Source organism: Jaculus jaculus, chromosome 5, assembly GCF_020740685.1.
Source record: "Jaculus jaculus isolate mJacJac1 chromosome 5, mJacJac1.mat.Y.cur, whole genome shotgun sequence".
In the NCBI taxonomy this organism is placed as follows: Eukaryota; Metazoa; Chordata; class Mammalia; order Rodentia; family Dipodidae; genus Jaculus; species Jaculus jaculus.
Window position 1 is genome coordinate 138,502,609 of NC_059106.1, and position 18,901 is coordinate 138,521,509.

General features: G+C 45.7%; 1 protein-coding gene across 5 annotated transcripts in view; it reads right to left on the bottom strand.

Moving 5' to 3' along the window:
* Nucleotides 1–10,487: 10,487 nt before the first annotated feature.
* Tmem44 (transmembrane protein 44) overlaps nt 10,488–18,901 on the bottom strand; it is a 42,822-nt gene continuing 34,408 nt past the window's right edge. For 3 of the 5 annotated variants that reach the window (XM_045151179.1, XM_045151180.1, XM_045151177.1), the window contains 2 exons: nt 14,512–14,544; nt 10,488–10,893 (listed from right to left, as the gene is read on the bottom strand). In XM_045151179.1, the coding sequence (XP_045007114.1) occupies nt 10,783–10,893; nt 14,512–14,544 (144 nt within the window). In that variant the 3' untranslated portion in view covers nt 10,488–10,782. The remainder of the gene's footprint in view (nt 10,894–14,511; nt 14,545–18,901) is intronic. The other 2 variants (XM_045151181.1, XM_045151178.1) reach the window with 1 other exon arrangement.

Here is an 18,901-nt window from a genome sequence, read left to right on the forward strand (position 1 = left end):
TCCAGGCTATTTTGTGTCTGAAACAGTGCACTGTAAGGAGTCCAACCCTCTCTTTGGCTCTTACATTCTTTCCACCACCTCTTCTGCAATGGACCCTGAGCCTTGAAGGGTATGATAGAGATGTTTCAGTGGGGAGCATGCCTCTGTCACTTCTGCTCCAGAGGTCACCAAATGGCATCTTTCATCATGTACAGTTGATGGCATCTTGCATGGTTAGGCTAGTTTACCATATCTATAATGACAGGGAACAGGTAATGACAACTCTAATACTGGGTGTAGGTGATGCCCTCTCTAATGGTCATGGCCAACCTATTCCATCTTTCATGATTGGCTCAACCTATTGCATCCTTAATACTGAGGGCCAGGCAATAGCACCTCTAATAGTGAGAGCATCAGTCATTTTAAGTGATAATTTCCTTTCTTTCTTTCCTTTTTTTTTTTTTTGAGGTATGGATTCATTCATTCTCACGTAGGCTAAAATGCTGGGGGTTAAGGGTGTACACACCATGCCTGTCCCAGCGCTCTTTATTTTTCTTGTAGTATTTCAGAAGTAGGGTCTCACTATAGGCCAGGCTAACCTGGAATTCATTATGTCAATCCTTTTAGGCCTTGGCCTGCCTCTTGAGTGCTGAGGTCAAAGGAATATGCCACCATGCCCAGCTTTCCTTTTTAAAAAATATTTTTATTTATGTATTTGAGACAGAACGAGGTATTGTTAGAGGTCGAGGTGGGGGAGAGGAGAGAGATGAAGAGAATGAGTATGTCAAGGCCTCTAGCGGCTTCAAATTAATTCCAGACACATCCACCACCTTGTACTTCTGGTTTATGTGAGTCCTGGGGAATCAAAATGAGATTCTTTGGCTTGCAGGCAAATGCTAAACCTTCTTTTTATATGTGTGTGTGTGTGTGTGTGTGTGTGTGTTTGCTTGCTTGCTTTTTCACTGGGTTTATTTTTTTAACTTTTGGGGGCTCATTTTTTAATTATTTATTTGAGAACGACAGAGCAAGAAAGGCAGGGAGAGAGAGAGAGAGAGAGAGAGAGAGAGAGAGAGAGAGAATGGGCATGCCAGGACCTCCAGCCATTGCAGACAAACTACAGACGCGGGCACCCCCTTGTGCATCTGGCTAACGTGGGTCCTGGGGAATCGAGCCTCGAACCAGTGTCCTTCGGCTTCACAGGCAAGCGCTCAACCGCTAAGCCATCTCTCCAGCCCTTGCTTGCTTTTTGAGGTAGAGCCTCACTCTCTAGCTCATCACTCTGTAGTCCCAGGCTGGCTTCAAACTCACAGTGATCCAGCGAACTCTAAGGCCTTTACTGTCACCTCTACCTCCTTTATGATGTTGTTTTTATGTCCAGATAATGATGTCATCTTCAATGCTAGGCTTAGGTAAGGCATCTCTAATGGTGAACACTAATCTTTGTCAGCTATATATATGTTTTCTTTTTTCTTTTTTAAATACAAGATCTCATGTATTCATGTGGAGATGCCATCACCTCTACAGTGAAGGCATTGCCAAACTTTAGACCCTGGCTATGATATCTCTAATGATGAGAGCCAGGCATTATCACTTAGTATTTTTCTTCTCCCTTTTATTTTGGCACAGTGTCTCATGTAATCTAGCTGATGGCATTTCCAAATGTTATACTCAGGCTGTAGTTTTGCTGATGGCAGGGGTAGGTGGTGGTTTATCAAACATGTTCAGGTGATGGCATGTTTCATGGTGGGTCCTGGTGAGGACATTTTCAATGGCTAGAACCAGTCTATGACATCACCTCAATCTGTGTCACTTTCACTTATTTACTCCTCCCCCCCCCCATGTAGGTTCTTGCTCTAGCCCAGGCTGACCTGGAATTAACTATGTAGTCTCAGGCTGTCCTCGAATTCATGGAGACCCTACCTCAGTCCCCAAGTGCTGTGATTAAAGGTGTGTGCCACCAAGCCTGGAAAGATTTTTTTGTTTGTTTTTGTTGTTTTGTTTTTCCAGAAATTCCTGAAATTCACTATGTAGTCTCAGGCAGGCCTTGAACTCAAGGTGATCATCCTAGGATTAAAGGTGTGTGTCACTAGACCAGGCTTCTCTTTTTTTTAATGTCATCTTTTCCTCCTATTATGATTGCCTTCTGTTGGTAGGACCAGGCACTATGAGATCATGGATACCCAGGCCATTTTGTGTCTGGGGGAGCACACTATAAGTAGTCCAACCCTTCCTTTGGCTCTTACATTCTTTCTGCTACCTCTTCCACAATGTAGTATGAGCTTTTGGAGTTATGATAGAGCTGTTTCAGTGTTGACCACCCCTCTGTCACTTCTGCTCAGAGCTATGGTCCTTTTTCAGTCATTCAACACGGCATCTTTTGTTGTGTGAGGTGAAGGCATCTTGCATGGTTAGGCCCAGTCATAGCTATAATGGTAGGAGACATGTAATGGCATCTCTAATGGTGGGTAGCTCTTACATTCTTTCCGACTTGGAGCTGCTTTTGTCAGGAAAATTCCTTCAAGAGCAGCTGGGTCCCTCTGCAGCCCTGGCTCACTTTGTCCCTTAGCTGCCGGCTTGTGCAGGCAGTGGGGCAGGGCACCAGGCTACCCCTGTGCTGACGCGGGCTTGAGGCACTTCTGGGCGGCTTGGCTTGTTGTTCCCAGCTGTCTCCTCCGGGAAGCTCCTCACAGGGGTCAAGCGGGGTCCCACTTGAACACCCTTCGGCACCATTTTTCTCCCCCAGCTCTCCAGTGAGTCCCTGTGGCCTGTGAATGGGATCGGTGGCATTTTGGACCCGGGATGGGAGCAGGTGAAAGAGGAGTTGAAAAGATGAAAGCTGGGCTGGAGAGATGGCTTAGCGGTTAAGCGCTTGCCTGTGAAGCCTAAGGACCCCAGTTCGAGGCTCGGTTCCCCAGGTCCCACGTTAGCCAGATGCACAAGGGGGAGCACGCGTCTGGAGTTCGTTTGCAGAGGCTGGAAGCCCTGGCGCGCCCATTCTCTCTCTCTCCCTCTATCTGTCCTTCTCTCTGTGTCTGTCACTCTCAAATAAATAAATAAAAATTTGAAGAAAAAAAAAGATGAAAGCTTGAAGGAACAGTGGGAAGCAACCAGAGGCTAGGTCTTTTATTTATTTATTTATTTTTAAAAAGCAATTTTTCGCTCACATTGGTTATGGAGTGCATCTCATATTTGCACATTTACAAGAAATACATCATGTGGTGTAACACAATTTTAATGTAGATTCAGAGATTTCCAAAGCAGTGTATTTAAAAGTGTTGGAGGAAGAATTAAAAAGTCGGTGTGAATCAAAACATGACAATTCAGCAAATTACCTGGGACCTAGTGGATGATTATCCTGAAAGCAAACTCATACTTTCCTTGGACATCATTTGTAGGCAGCTTTCAAACCACAGGGAGACTTGAAATGTTCACTACACTTTAAATTCTCCTTGCTGGGCTGGAGAGATGGCGTAGCAGTAAAACGCTTGCCTGTGAAGCCTAGGGAGCCCGGTTCGAGGCTCGGTTCCCCAGGTCCCACGTTAGCCAGATGCACAAGGGGGCGCACGCGTCTGGAGTTCATTTGCAGTGGCTGGAAGCCCTGGCGCGCCCATTCTCCCTCTGTATGTCTCTTTATCTGCCTTTCTCTCTCTCTCTGTCACTCTCAAATAAAAATGAACAAAAATATTTTTTAAAATATTTAAAAATTCTCCTTGCTTATGGCCAGGGGTGCCAATGGAATGGGAAAGTGCTTGGTTTCAATTTTTTTTTAAAGTAAACTCTCTTCCTGCCTCTTTTCTTCATCTGCCCTTTGACAGGTCTTTTGTTATTTAGCACCAGTCACGGAGTGGGTGTGTGAGTCTTTGAGGACTCTGTTTTACTTCAGGTGTGGGAAACCACCCTGTGAATGGCTGCCTTAGAATTCTTGCTTTTCCTGATAGTTTCTAGTTCAGGAAGGATGTTCTCCTTCCCCTTTACTCCCTAATGCCTGCGTGCTAGGGAGTTGGCCCACAGAAAGGGGTGTATGTTTAATTCTGAGATTTGAGGTTACATCTTTGCAAAATGAATTCTGTGAAAGTAACTTGTCCTTAAATTTCTGCAAGCATGAAGGAGTTTGTAGAATATTGTGTATGACCTATTTTTTCTACAATAATAAAAAATATTTTAAACATCATGTATATATATATATATTTTTCATTTGAGATCGACAGGCAGAGACAGAGGCAGAGAGAGAGAGAAAATGGGTGCATCTTAGGGCCTCCAGCCACTGCAAATGAAGTCTAGATGCATGCACTACCTTGTGCATCTGGTTTATGTGGGTCTTGGGGAATCAAGCCTCGAACCAGTGTTCTTAGGCTTCACAGGCAAGCGCTTAACCACAAAGCCATCACTCCAGACCTGTTTTTTGTTGTTTGTTTGTTTGGTAGGTGGCCCAGGCAAATAGTGTTTTCCATTAGCCTTTGTCGTTATGGTGGCGGGATTGACTGCTGCTAGGGTTGGGCTTGCCAGTCCTAGGGACAGTGTCAACGTGAGCATCAGGCCTGGGAACCACAGTGTTCTGGAAGGTGGATCTTTCCATCATGGGTCATGACTTCATGCAGCATATTCAAGGCCTTGTCCTCACTGAACGAGATTTAGCTGTGTTGACCAGACATAAGTTGTCTGATATAATCCCCCAACTCCTCATTACGCCCCTTTCCAAGCAACCACTGTGTTTAAGTGCCACATTTGTCAGTCACACACAGCTGTCCAACTGAGTCTTTGTTGCTACTGCCTCTTACTCCAGAGTTTCATCAGGCTGAGGCTCTCTCCTGTCTTTGCTTGAGGCTCTGAGATGGGTGTAAGAGAATGAGTCTACACGATATTTACACTAAATAAAAGTGTAACATTAGAGTACTTGTAAAATAAGTGGCCTGTTTGTAAATCTTTCCTTTTTCTTTTTTGTTTATTTTTATTTTATTTATTTGATAGTGACAGACAGAGAGAGAAAGAGGCAGAGAGTGAGAGAGAGAGAGAGAGAATGGGCATGGCAGGGCTTCCAGCCACTGCAAATGAACTCCAGACACGTGCGCCCCCTTGTGTATCTGGCTAATGTGGGTCCTGGGGAACCGAGCCTCGAACCCAGGTCCTTAGGTTTCACAGGCAAGTGCTTAATCGCTAAGCCATCTCTCCAGCCCTCCTTTTTCTTTTTTGAGGAGAAGTTGTAGTGCCAGCGCTCTACATGGGTCAACCTGTATAATCAGAGAAACCCTCTGGAAAAACATCATATGTAAGTTCTTTAATTAATGAAAGTCATGTAGTAAGTACCCAATCACGCTACTGATTTTGATTTTTCCATGATCAAAAAAGGTGATCTTAATGGCAGAATTGATAGCCATATCAGAAATGTATGAGGCATTTAAGAAATTTGTTCCCAAATTTTACCCTGTATCTGTATCTTAAAATTGTATCCCCCACTTTCCCAAGAAAGCATGCATCCCAAGTGATCAGAAGAAGCTCTGAGGCGTTATGGGTAGAGAACAGCACCTGATGGGAACTGAGCTGGGTGTTACTCCGGAGATCTGCTCTAGCACTGATAAGGAAGCAGCTTAGCCAATAAAAAATGAAATATTAAAAGATAATATTAGCACCCATTCCCTCTATGTGCCTCTCTCTCTCAAATCAATAAGTTAAAATATTTAAAACAAAATAAAATGACAAGAAAACTGATGAGTGTATCTTAATGTCATTAGGCAGAGGTAGGAGGATCACTGTGAGTTCCAGGCCACCTGAGACTATGTAGTGAATTCCAGGTCAGCCTGGGGTAGAGTTAACCTATCTTGAAAAACCAAAAAAAGAAGAAGAAGAAGTAGAAGGGCTGGACAGATGGCATAACAGTTAAGGCACTTGCCTGTAAAGCTAAAGGACTCAGGTTCGTTTCTTCAGTACCCATGGAAAGCCAGATGCATAAGGTGTCACATGTGTCTGGAATTTATTTGCAGTGGTTGGAGGCCTTGGCACACCCATTCTCTCTCCCTCTCTCAAATAAATAAATATTCTTAATCAAACAGGGGCTGGAGAGATGGCTCCATAGCTAAGGCGCTTGCCTGCAAAACCTAATGACGTGGATTCCTTTCCCCAGGTCCCATGTAAGCCAGATACATAAGGTGGCACATGCATCTGCAGTTTTTTTTTTTTTCCCCAGTGGCTAGAGGCTCTGGTGCACCCATAACCCATACTCACTCACTTTCTCTCTTTCTCTATCTATGTATATCTGCTTGCAAATAAATAAATATTTTAAAAATAAAAGCAAGCTGGAGGGATGGCTTAGCAGTTAAGGTGCTTGCCTGGAAAGCCAAAGGACCCAGGTTTGATTCCCCAGGACCAATGTAAGACAGATGCACAGGTGGTGCATGCATCTGGAATTCATTTGCAGCGCCATTCTCTCTCTCTCTCTCAAGTAAATACATAAATAAAAATAAAAACAGATGAGGAGGGCTGGAGAGATGGCGTAGCGGTTAAGCGCTTGCCTGTGAAGCCTAAGGACCCCGGTTCGAGGCTCGGTTCCCCAGGTCCCACGTTAGCCAGATGCACAAGGGGGCGCACGCGTCTGGAGTTCGTTTGCAGAGGCTGGAAGCCCTGGCGCGCCCATTCTCTCTCTCTCCCTCTATCTGTCTTTCTCTCTGTGTCTGTCGCTCTCAAATAAATAAATAAATAAATTTAAAAAAAAAAAAAAACAGATGAGGAAAACTAGGCCTAAAACTTACCAAACACACCAGACCAATGAAGAGTAACACACTCTCACCTGTAGCCCATAAAGAGGAAGACACCTAACAGGACGGTGATGGCCCCACTGACCTGCCATCTGATCCATCCGTGTTTGCTAGGACACACCAGTGGAGAGCTCCCTGCTGTCCCTGGTGCTTCAGCTCAGCTTAGTCCTCACTGCTTGAACTGCTGGCTGGCTGTCCATCTGGTCATCTGTCCAGGCTGGGTCCTCCATCTTGCCACTACAATCCTAAGGCTCTGCAGAGTGGCTAGATCCTGTGAGCCTGGGTTTTGGCTCAGTGGTTCCAGCAGCTCTCCAACTGTGTCCATTAAAGGAAGTCTACCCCTCTCTGCATCTGTATCTGCTTCTGCCTCCAAGGAAGGCCTCTCCTCCTTTGAACTTTTTAGCTCCGTGGGCCCTTATGTAGCCATTCTGTACTCTACGTAAGTACAGATGTAATAGATCAATGGTGGATAAAATTACCATGTGATGTGTAATGTGTGATTAGAGTTAATACTAGTACTTAAGATGGGGGGAAAAAAGAACCAGTTTTGCCAGATGTGGTGGGAGGCAGAGGTAGGAGGATGGCTGTGAGTTCAAAGCCAGTCTTGAACTACAGAGTGAATTCCAGGTCAGTCTACCTCTGAAAAATATACACAAGAAGAATTTGTATTTACTAATTGCATACTATCAAGGGAAATTGCATGCTTTCTCGGTCTACTTGAAAAATTGCAATGAAATCAATGTAACGTGTGGATTTATCCTTATTCAATCTAAACTGTGGAATCCAGACATAAACAGGTCTGTTTTTCTCATAGCAGGATTACAAAGCAAGGCCCCGTATTTCATGCCCCACACTCAGCCCTTTAAAACCAAAGAAATTAACCTAATGAAAGCCAGAAGTAGGACCTTTGGGACAGTGGGGCAAACAACTGTTGTTTTTCTTCATAAACTTTGATACAACCTGATTTTCTTTTTTATTATTCTAGCTTTTCAAGGTAGGGGTCTCTAGCCTAGGCTAACCTGATATTCACTATATAGTCTCATGCTGGCTTTGAACTCATGGTGATCCTCCTACCTCTGCCCCCCAAGTGCTGGGATTAAAGATATGTGCCACTACACCCTGCTCTGATTTTCTTTTGCCTAAACTGTGCACCTGAAATACCTTTTAAATTAAATTATATTCATTTCTTTATTTGAGAGAGAGAGGTAACGGGTGTGTCAAGGCTCCTAGCCAATGTGGATTCATGCACCACTTTTGGCATGTGGCTTTACGTGGGTGCCAGACAACTGAATGTGCAAGCAGGCTTTGCAAGTGAGTGCCCTTAACTGCTGAGCTCTCTCTCCAGCCACTGCCATACTTGAAATGCTTAGATAAAAAATAGTGGTTCCCTAAATAAGGATGTTGGTTTTAAAAACATACTCTAGAAACAATAAAATAGCCTTGTAATCATCTCTTTAAAACTCAGTGCAGGGATGGAGAGACGGCTTAGAGGTTTAAGGCATTTGCTTGCAAAGCCAAATGGCCCAGGTTCGATTCTCTAGGACCCACATAAGCCAAAAGGGCAAGGTGGCTCATGCATCTGGAGTTCATTTGCCATGGTTGGAGTCCCTGGTGAGCACATTCTGTATTGGTCTTTCTCCCAAATAAATAAAACAGAAATAATAATTATTATGATTGAGGGGGAGCAGATATGTATGATGGAGAGCGGAGCTTCAAAGGGGAAAGTGGGGGAAGGGCAGGAATTACCATGGGACATTGTTTATAATTATGGAAGTTGTCAATAAAAAATAACTAATAATTTTAAAAAACAGTGCAGAGACACTTGCGATCCTGTCCCAGAGGTCTCCCAGGGCTCGAGGCAGCAGCCAGCCCCCCCCCAGAGCCCCAGCTAGCTGAGTGCCCATGTGACTGTCCCTCCCTCCCACATTTTATTTCGGGGAAGTGGAGCTGTCTGCAGGCCTGGGGAGGGGGGGAACTGGATAGGGGCCCAGCGCCTGGGGTCTTAGCCCCTCTGCTGCCCACCCTGACACCTAGGAAGCCAGGCCAGGAGCCTCTGCCAACACCCACAACTGCTGGAGGTTTCTGATGAATAGAGAGCCCAGGAGAAGCTCGGGCTGTTTGCATCTGCCCAGCTCCAAGCAACCTGGATGCCCTACGTTTGTAGTCAAAAAAGAACACAGGCGCCGGGCATGGTGGCGCTAGCCTTTAATCCCAGCACTCAGGAGACAGAGGTAGTTGGATCACTGTGAGTTCGAGACTAGCCTGGGTTTTCAGAATGAATTCCAGGTCAGTTTGGACTAGAGTGAGACCCTATCTCGAAAAATCGAAAAACAACAATAAAACACACACACACACACCCGACTCAGGAGATGGGACCCTTTAAGCAAGCTCCACCACTGGGCTGTATCATCAGCCCATCTTTTAAAACTTCTGGGGGAGTTGGAGGGGAGGTAACATTATCAGAACCTTTTGAAATGTTCCATCAATTCTGGCCACATCAGATTTCATCTTGACAGAGCCCCCCCCTTCCCTGCTTCCAGCCCTCGACCAATTTACCTGCTGGAATACTCTTTTTGTATTTATTTATCTTTTTAGAATATTCTTTTCAAAAACTGAGTTATTTACTTTTCTGCACGTGCTGTGCGCGTGTGTGCGTCCACGTTTGCATGTATGTGGGTTCCCGCTATGTGCACGCATGTGGAGGACAGGGTGAGGCCAGGTGCCTGCGTCTGTTACTCTCCACTTCATCTACTGAAGCGGGGTCTGTCTCGAACCTAGAGCTCTCCCCATCCCAGTGCTGGGATTACAGGCAAGCCGCCAAGCTCCTCCTCAGGTGTGTGCAACAATGCCTTATCCTAGGGAGTCACCTGCCTAGGCTCCTGGAATGTTCTTTGCCTCTTCAGCTTTAGTCCTCCATTCAAATGTTCCTCGTCCATCAAAGTAGTACACTTTCAGTGGTTGAGACCACAGAGTGAAGCTGGCTTCAGCAAGTGTTCCCTTACAAGATAAACCAAGGACCCAAAGCGGATAAAGGGGCTTCAGACTGGCTCCGATTCAGAGTCGCCCCGGGGATAGGATCTCTGCAGGAGTCTCAGGTGCTGCAGCTGGCGCTTGCTCCGCCCCTTAGGCTGGGCACTTGTGACCAGCTGTAGCAGAGCCGTTCCTTGGCGTTTCTCCTCCTAGCAGACAGCTGTGAGTGCCTGGATTCAGACTTACCCTATTCCATAGCGAGATATTTTATAGTTCAGTCAATCAAAATTTATTCACTCCAGTGTTTTCTCCCAGCTCGCTCCCTTCACTCATGGTCACAGTAGCAAAATGACCCCCAAAACGGCACTGCTTAACACCACGCTGTTATCCTCTGCGGGCTTTCAGCCACTTCCTGAGCCGGGGGGTACACTGTGCCAGGCCAGCGGGTGTCGCATTACCTACAGGGGCTGGCTTTCCTTGTCCCTGCAATGGCTGCCACCTCACAAAACATTTCGTCAACCAGACAGGCCTGGACAGACCATGTGGCAGTTAAGTGAGTGACTGGAGGCGGAGACCAGGTCTGGAAAGGTCCTGCATATGTGCTCTGGTCCCCAACTCACAGACCCCCCCACTTTTTCACCCGGACTTAGCCAAGTCTTGCGGAGTGACTTCTGCTGAGATCCAAACCCAGCTATTAGCGAGTTCAGGCCTGGCATTCAGCAGATGCTGTTTCTGGTTGAACCACACAGGAGTAGACAGAAAGGGAAGATGGGAAAAGAGGGTCCAAGGTCCTTTGGAAGAAGGTTTATTGTGGCAAAGCAGGGTCCACCTGTGAATTCCTCATCGTCAGAATCAACTGAGCATGTGAGGATATGCCCACAGGCCCCAGAGCCTGCGCTCCATTCTGAACGCTGGTGTAGACCAGCCAAGCTCAGTGACAGCTCCAGGCTCCTCACTTCCCTGGGCAGCTTCGGCAGCAGCTCAAATTCCTGCTCCGTGTCACTGTAGGGTGATCCCCATTTGGTCAGTGATAAATGAATGCCTGACCTTGGGTTCTGAGCTGATGGACTAGTTCCTGAAGATGTTAATCATCAGAGGTCAATTTCACTGGGTCCAAGGAGGCCCTGTGCACCTGTGATCTAAACAGCTCGGTGTTGTCTTTGTTCCTTTCAAGATTCACATCTTCAGGATCCCACTGCGGAGAAAAGACAGGACAGCTTGGTGGAATAGATCCCTTCCCTCTATTGCAGCCCAGCCCACCCCCAAACAACAGCTGAATCCTGGATCTTATGACCCAAGGCAAACTGGCAAGGACAAGTTAGCCAGCCTTAAGAGAGTATAGCTTTCTCTCTTTTTCTTTCTTTCTCTTTATTTATTTATTTATTTTGGTTTTTCGAGGTAGGGTCTCACCCTAGCCCAGGCTGACCTGGAATTCACTATGGAGTCTCAGGGTGGCCTCAAATTCACGGTGATCCTCCTACCTCTGCCTTCCGAGTGCTGGGTCAAAGGCATGCGCCACCACGCCCGGCCTTTCTCTCTCTCTTTTTTTTTTTTTTTTGAGGCAGGGTCTCAGTCTAGCCCAGGCTGACCTGAAGCTCACTCTGTTGCTCAGGCTAGTCTTGAACTCATGGCGATCCTCCTCCCCAGTGCTGGCAACAAAGGAGGGGAGCACCACACCTGGCTTTACTTAGTGTTCTCAGTGGGGCTGTAGATCAAACCCAGGACTTTGAGCATGCTAGGCAGGTGTCTGCCACCAAGAGCCCCAGGGAATTCATCAAATCAGAGAATTAACTAGCAGCCACCCTGAACAGCGTAGCTCCATTTCCCTTCCCACTCCTTTCCCCACTATTCCCTGCCATTAGCAAATCCTTGGATGTCTTGTCTTCATGGAAGTTGTAAGCCCTGGAAGAGTTGGATCCACGTTTATCCTCACGTGGTCCTTCCTTCAGTGGGCTTGTCTAGAGCAAACACTTCCAAGCCAATTCTGAGCCAGGTGAGGTGGCACACGCCTTTCATTTGAGCACTTGGGAAGCTGAGATAGGGCGATCAACATGAATTTGAGGCCAGCCTGGGCTACAGAGTGAGTTCCAGGCCAGCCTGGGCATCAAACCGATTCTGAATGGTAGACACTGCCATCACTGACTCAAATAAGTATGGAAAGTTTAAAAGAGAAAGTAGGCCTATATGCATGGATAGAGCTGTTTGCAAAGTCTCTTGGTTCTAAGAAGACACAGCACAGAGAGAATTTTACACAGGGTTCAGGATCAAGCACCCTGCACCTAACTGGGTGTGGTGCTCCACGCCTGTAACCCCAGCTACTCAGGAGGCTGACACAGGATGAGCAGAGGATCAAACATTCTTGGCCTGCCGGCATGGTGGCTGCCATCTTTAATCACAGCACTCAGGAGGGTTGCCATGAGTTTAAAGCCAACTTGGGCTACAAAGTGAGTTCTAGGACAGCCTGGAAGAGAGTGCAATCCTGCCCCCCCCCCAAAAAAAAAACAGGGCTGGAGAGATTGCTCAGTGGTTAAGGGCACGTGTTTGCAAAGCCTGATGACCTGAGTTTGATTTCCCACATAAAACCAGATGCATAAAGTGGTACATGCATCTGGCATTCCTTTGCAATGGCAAGAGGACCTGGTGTACCCATTCTCATTCTGTTATTCTCTCTCTCAAATAAATAAATATATATATATTTTAAAAGATCCTGCCTCAAAAAAAATTTTTTTTTTCTTGGACTGGCTGCACAGCGAGACCTTGTCTCCAAAAACCAAACACAGCTCAACATCCTTCGGGCCATTTTAAAGTTCCAGAGGGGAGTGGAGATCGGGCCCAGCCCTGCTGCCGTTCCCTTGTTTTCTCTTTGTCTATCTGAGCATGGTTTTACCAGGCAAGCTGTGTTTCAAATCAGCAACTAGGCTCTTCCATTTCTGAGATTTTATACCTTATAATGTTGTCATGAGGTCACACTGGACAATATCAGGACTCCTAGAAACAGCCATGACAAAGGAGGCTGCGCCAGCCAGGCTGCCTGGCTGATCTATTTGGGCAACATCACAGACCCAGGCATGGGCACGTTACCAGCTGAATCAGACAGCCCAGTCCCGAGAGGAACCAGATAAAGTCTCCGAGGCTCTCAGACAATTAACATCTACGCTGCACGTTCTCCAAGACTGCGGGCTTGTCAGAACCAGTCAGTGATCCACTGAGTTCTTCTAGGAGGTGACTAGAGACCTCACCCTGCATCTCGGTGACCCGAGGACCACACCACTCAGGTTCACACCACTCAGCCCTGTCCCTGTTTGTGTGAACTCCTCCTTGACTCACAGATGCAGACTTGGCAGCCTTTTCTGACATTAGGAAAGATCCTTAGTAAAGGAGCTCACTGGCCCCTCAGCCTCTGACGCAGCGTCCGGAGCAGAGGTAGGAGACAATTCTTTTCACTTAGGATGGACAATGCTCATTACAAACACCATCATCAAGTGAGACCAGACTCCTACATCAGAGACCTCGGAATGGGCTCAGAACCAAACCTCTTCCGAAGTTCCCAGGTGGGTACTAGGGGCTGGTGCTGGGGTCGGCTGCGGCCCCTAGCTGTGCGTTTGGCCTATTGACATGCTCCTGCCACACGTAGATGCTCTGTTGTTGGAGAGCCACTGCTAAACACTTCAGAAGAGTTCTCGCTAATCCTCACCAACTGAGCCGCCGCAAACACAAGCTGGTAATCAGAGCATGTGGACGCTTTAAAGTCTTGGAAAATGTTCAAACTCTGTCTTCTGAGCCAGCGGAATAATGTATCTTAATGCTTCATTTTACATAATAAAAACGTGCTGGAAACCAGGCATAAGCCTGAGAGAGTGATGACGTATTCTCACGTCAGAAACATTTCTGGGAGATGACAGGCACAGGTGGTGGACACAAAGCATGGGCTGTTACTGGGAGCTGAGGGTGGCAAGGAGACACCACCAGCTGCCCAGGTCTCAGAGGGACAACAGACCTCCAGTGGGACTGTTTATCACAACAGCGGCAGCCACGCCCACCAGCACTGAGGCTGGGGCCTGCAGCGGCCTTCCTTCACAGGTCACACATCTCTGAGTCCCCACTAGGCTGGGCTTATCTGACTACTCAAAATAGAAAAGGTCTAGAACTAAGAGATCCCTGAAAATCCCACAGATCCTCAGACTTGCTCCTGTTTAACATTTTATTTATTTACTTGAGAGAGGGAGTATGGGCATGCCAGGGCCTCCTGCCACTGCAAAAACGAGCTCCAGATGCATGCACCTCTTTATGAGTCTGCCTTTATGTGAGTACTGGAGAATTGAACCTGGGTCTTTTGACTTTGCAGGCAAGTGCCTTAACCACTAACCCATCTCTCTAGCCCTGTTTTATGTTCTTTTTTTGTTGCTATTGTTCAGTGCTAAAATCAAACCCAAGGCCTTGTGTAACTAGGAAAGTGCTCCACCATTGAGTATACACATAGCCTGCATTGCTTTAAAAAATTATTTATTTGAGAGAGAGAGAAAAAAAAAAATAATGGGTATGCCAGGGCCTCTAGCCACTGCAAACAAACTCCAGACACATGCACCAACCTTGTGCATCTGCCTTTATGTGAGTACTGGGGAATCAAACCTGAGCTATTGGCTTTGCAAACAAGTGCCTTAACAGCTGAGCCATCTCTCCAGACTGTAAATTTTTTTTTTTTTTAACTAAAATAACCATGACTTTGTCATGGGCCCACTATCCAAGGGGGTCTAACAAAAGCCAACAGAAAATCAAGCCATGGAAGTCCTTCTAGGAAGAGGATTGTCCATACCTGCTCCAAGTTTAGGGCCTCCCAATACTTCTGCTGTGGGATAAAAAGAGACAGAGAAAGTGTTGGACAGATGCTGCCACCAGAGTGGAGCAGAGCTCAGTGCCAGCCCATCTGCTCAGTGCGCCAGGGGACAGACCCTCTGATGGTTGGGGCAAAAGGACAGCCGGTTACAGCAAGCAGCAAGGTAGCAGTTATTAGCAGTGTAATTTAGTTAAACAATAAAAAAAAAAAATCACACCTGAAAGGCTGAAGGTTCTGGGGAACGACATATAGAGATTTAAAAATTACTATTATTAGAAATGATTAGGGGTGGTAGTAGTTACAATAATAAGAAATCTCCCATTTATTAACAACATGGCTGAAATGATTCAGTGCAAAGCTTTAAAACTAAGAAAAAGCAATGCAAATAGAGTGTCCACCTTTGAAATATGGGGGTGTTTGCCAATAGCTAAGATTCGTTTCTACTCGGCATTTATTGCATGGTTGGTTTCACGCCAAGCCTCCAGCGAGCCTGACTCAAGTTCTTGGGGGCGATGCCGCCGTCCGCTCTAGTGCCTCCAGCCCTGCTGCAGAGCCTGGGAGACGGGACGGAGACCAGGAGTCTGCAGAGGCGCGCTCCCTGCCTGCAGATGTCTGCTGCACCGCCTGGCCGCCAGGATGAGCCACTCCAGGATATGAGATTACAGTCACGTGAGATAAAGCCTCCACTGTTCAGACTCCTCATTTATTTTGGGGTTTGGGGTTTTTTCTTTTGTTGTTTGTTTGCTGACTTTTGTTTTGTTTTCAAAGTAGGGTCTCATTCTAACCCAGGCTGACCTGGCATTCATTATGTAGTCTCAGGCTGGCCTTAAACTCAAAGTGGACCTCCTACCTTGCCTTCTGGGTGCTGGGATTAAAGGCGTGTGCCACCATGCCCAGCTATTTTTGTTATTGGTTTCTTTTTTAAGGTAGGGTCTCACTCTAGCCAAGGCTGACCTGAGGTTCACTATGTAGTCTGAGGTTGGCCCCGAACTCACAATGATCCTCCTACCTCTGCCTCCTGAGTGCTGGAATTAAAGGCTTGTGCTACCACGCCCAGCAAAGTATAGGATTTGTAATCATACACAAAATAATGAACACATCCTGCTTTGCCATGCATAGAGTTTGGTAAATTTTCTTAAGGTAAATCATTTCATTTGTAAACATTTCAGAATGTATCTTGTAGAGAAGGTCATTTCTTTAAGTCCAACACATAATGCCATGATTATACCTAACAATGTCGGTGTGAATTCCTTAAAATTCATCCTGGTTTTGGTGTGTGTGTGAGGGTGCAGTGTTCAGGACAAAATCAGGGCCTCACACATGCGAAGCATGAGGTTTTATTGAAGGGTTGGAGAAGGTGATGAGATCTCATAGAATAGCTCAGACTGGCCTTGAACTTGTGACAATCATCCTGTGTCAGCCTCCCAAGGGGCGGGATTTTAGGCATGAGCCACCACACCCCATGTAAGCATGAGTTGTACCACCAAGCTATGCCCCTACATAGCGTTCATCTTGTTTTGTTTTGTTTTGTTGAGACAGAGTCTCACTATGTAGCAGATCCTGCAGTCTTGGCCTCCTAAGAGCTGGGATTACAGGCACTTACCACCATGCCTACCTACCATCCTTTTTTTTTAAGTTAGCATATGTGGTAGTTTGAATAGATGGCCCCCAATATATCCAGTGTTTTATTAGTTTGTAGTTTGGATCTGTAGTCACCTGGCTGGAGGAGGTGTCACTGGGTGGATCTTGGGATACAACCATAAGGTGTGGTGTGGGGGAGCTACAAGTCCAGTCTAAAGATATGCAAAGTGGCTGGAGTTCCTGAAGTGTATGTTTTTTAAAAGTATTTTTATTTCTTTATTTTTAAATACTTAATTTTTCTTTTTTTAAGGTTTATTTCATTTTTTAAAAATTTATTTATTTGAGAGTAACAGACAGAGAAAGAGGGAGAGAGAGAGAGAGAATGGGCGCACCAGGGCCTCGAGCAACTGCAAACAAACTCCAGATACATGCAACACCTTGTACATCTGCTCATGTGGGTCCTGGGTAATCAAGCCTCGAACCAGAGTCTGTAGGCTTCACAGCAAGCGCTTAACCGCTAAGCCATCTCTCCAGCCCTATTTTATTTTTCCTTATTTGAGAGAAATAGGCAGGGGGGAGAGATTGAGAGAGAATGGATGTGCCAGAGCCTCCAGCCATGGCAATTGAACTCCAGATGTGTGTACCCCTTGTGCATTTGGCTTATGTGGGTTCTGGGGGATCAAACCTGGGTCCTTTGGCCTTGCAGGCAGGTGCCTTAACCACTGAGCCATTTCTCCAGCCCTAATACTTTATTTTTATTTATTTATTGAGAAAGCAAGAGAATGGCTGCACCAGGGCATGCACATGCTGGCACATGCATCTCAAGTTTGTTTGCAGCGGCTAGAGGCCCTGGCACACCCATTCTCACTGTCTCCCCCTCTCTCTTTCTTAAATGAATGAATGAATGAATGAATGAATAAATAAAATTTTTAAAAGTTTAATAACTTCTAAATATGATGGAACTAAAAGAAATTAAATCTAAAATCACTAACCTTTCCTTAGAAAATATATTGAGCTGGAGAGATGGCTTAGCTGTTAAGGTGCTTGCCTGCAAAGCCAAAGGAACCAGGTTCAATTCCCCAGCACCCACGTAAGTGAGATGCACAAGGTGGTGCATGCATCTGGAATTTATTTGCAGTGGCTAGAGTCCTGGTGTGCCAATTCTCTCTTTATCTATGTTCCTCTTTCTTTCTCTCTCTCTCAAATAAATAAAAATAAACTTTAAAAGAGAATAGAAAATATAGATATGTATGTAAAATGTAAATGGAAAATCATTACAACTAGCATGTATTTCTCTTTCTGGTAGAATTGTTTGAGTCCTGGTCAGTAACTGCAGTGCAGTCTGCACCCTGTATTTGTTGCTTCAAGAAACATTACTAAGTGCAGCGTGGTAGCCTGGATTGTAACCCGGAACAGAGGAAGAACATTAACAGAAGAGCTGGCGAACTCCAAATAGAGTCTACAGTTGAGTTGATAGCAATGGAACAGTGCTTATTTCTGAGTTTTTTAAATGTGGCATGGTTATGTAAGATGAGCATAGAAAATTGGGCAAAGGGCAGGCAGGAACCTTGCACTAATTTTGAAAATTTTTGTGCATCTAAAATTATTCCAAATGAAAAGTTTATTTAAAGCCAAGCCAACAAACAAACTGGAGCCTTCCAGCTGGGTAAAACTGAAAGCCTGCAACTTCTAAGTTTACGAGTGCCCCCTAGTGGAGGGAGAACATAAGTCATGTATGTATCTATGTATAGGTATTGCCCAGGCTGCTTCAAACTGACAATTCCTCTGCCTGTGTTTCTCAAGTGCTGGGACTACAGGCTGCCCACAACACCTGGCTCTTAAATTACTGTCTTAAACCAATGATAATGACCTAAGGAGCCCAGTTAGTTCAAATTTTTGTAGCTGAAGTGCCACCCCAAGTATGGAGGGGGGAACAAAAATGAATAAATATTTTAGAGCTGGAGAGGGTGCTCCGAAATTTAAGGTGTTTGCTTGCAAAGCCTTCAGGTCCAGATTCAGTTCCCAGTACCATGTAAAGATGCACAAAGTGGTGCATGTATCTGGAGTTTGTTGATAGCAGCAAGAGTCCCTGGCATGCTCATTCTCACTTTCTCTCTCTCTCTTGCAAATAAATAAAAATATTGAAAAAATAAAATGTTTTAGTCCTTTCCCAGTTTCAAGAGAAAAAAATTGTTCATCATAGATATCTTTCATCATAGAATTTTTGTTTGTTTGTTTGGTTTGGTTTGTCGACATAGGGTCTCACTCTAGCTCAGGATGACCTGGAATTCACTATGTAGTCCCATGATGGTTTCAAATTCATGACAATCCTCTGATCTCTGCCACCCAAGTGCTGGAATTAAAGGCATGTGCCACCACCCCTGGCAGCATTTTCTCTTTCTTAATATGTATATTTATAAGGAGAGAGAGAAAATAAATGGGTGTGCCAAGGTCTCCTGCCACTGCAAACAAACTCCCGACACATGCACCACATTGGGTATATGGCTTTATATGGAGTACTAGGGAACTGAACCCAGGTTGTCAGGCTTTGCAAGCAAGTGCCTTTAACCACTGAGCCATCTCTCCAGCCCAGGAAGTAGGAATTTTCAACAGTTGGTACATGACTGAGGAACAGCATCTTAGAGTTGTTAGGAAAATAAAGGGCTGTGGAGGTAGACATCACAATACTGGACAGTGGGGATCAGGAAGCAGACACCCTGGTGGTCACAAATAGGTTCAGGAGCACAGGTGTCGTAGAAGCCTGCCAAGAAAAGCCTGGGACACAGGG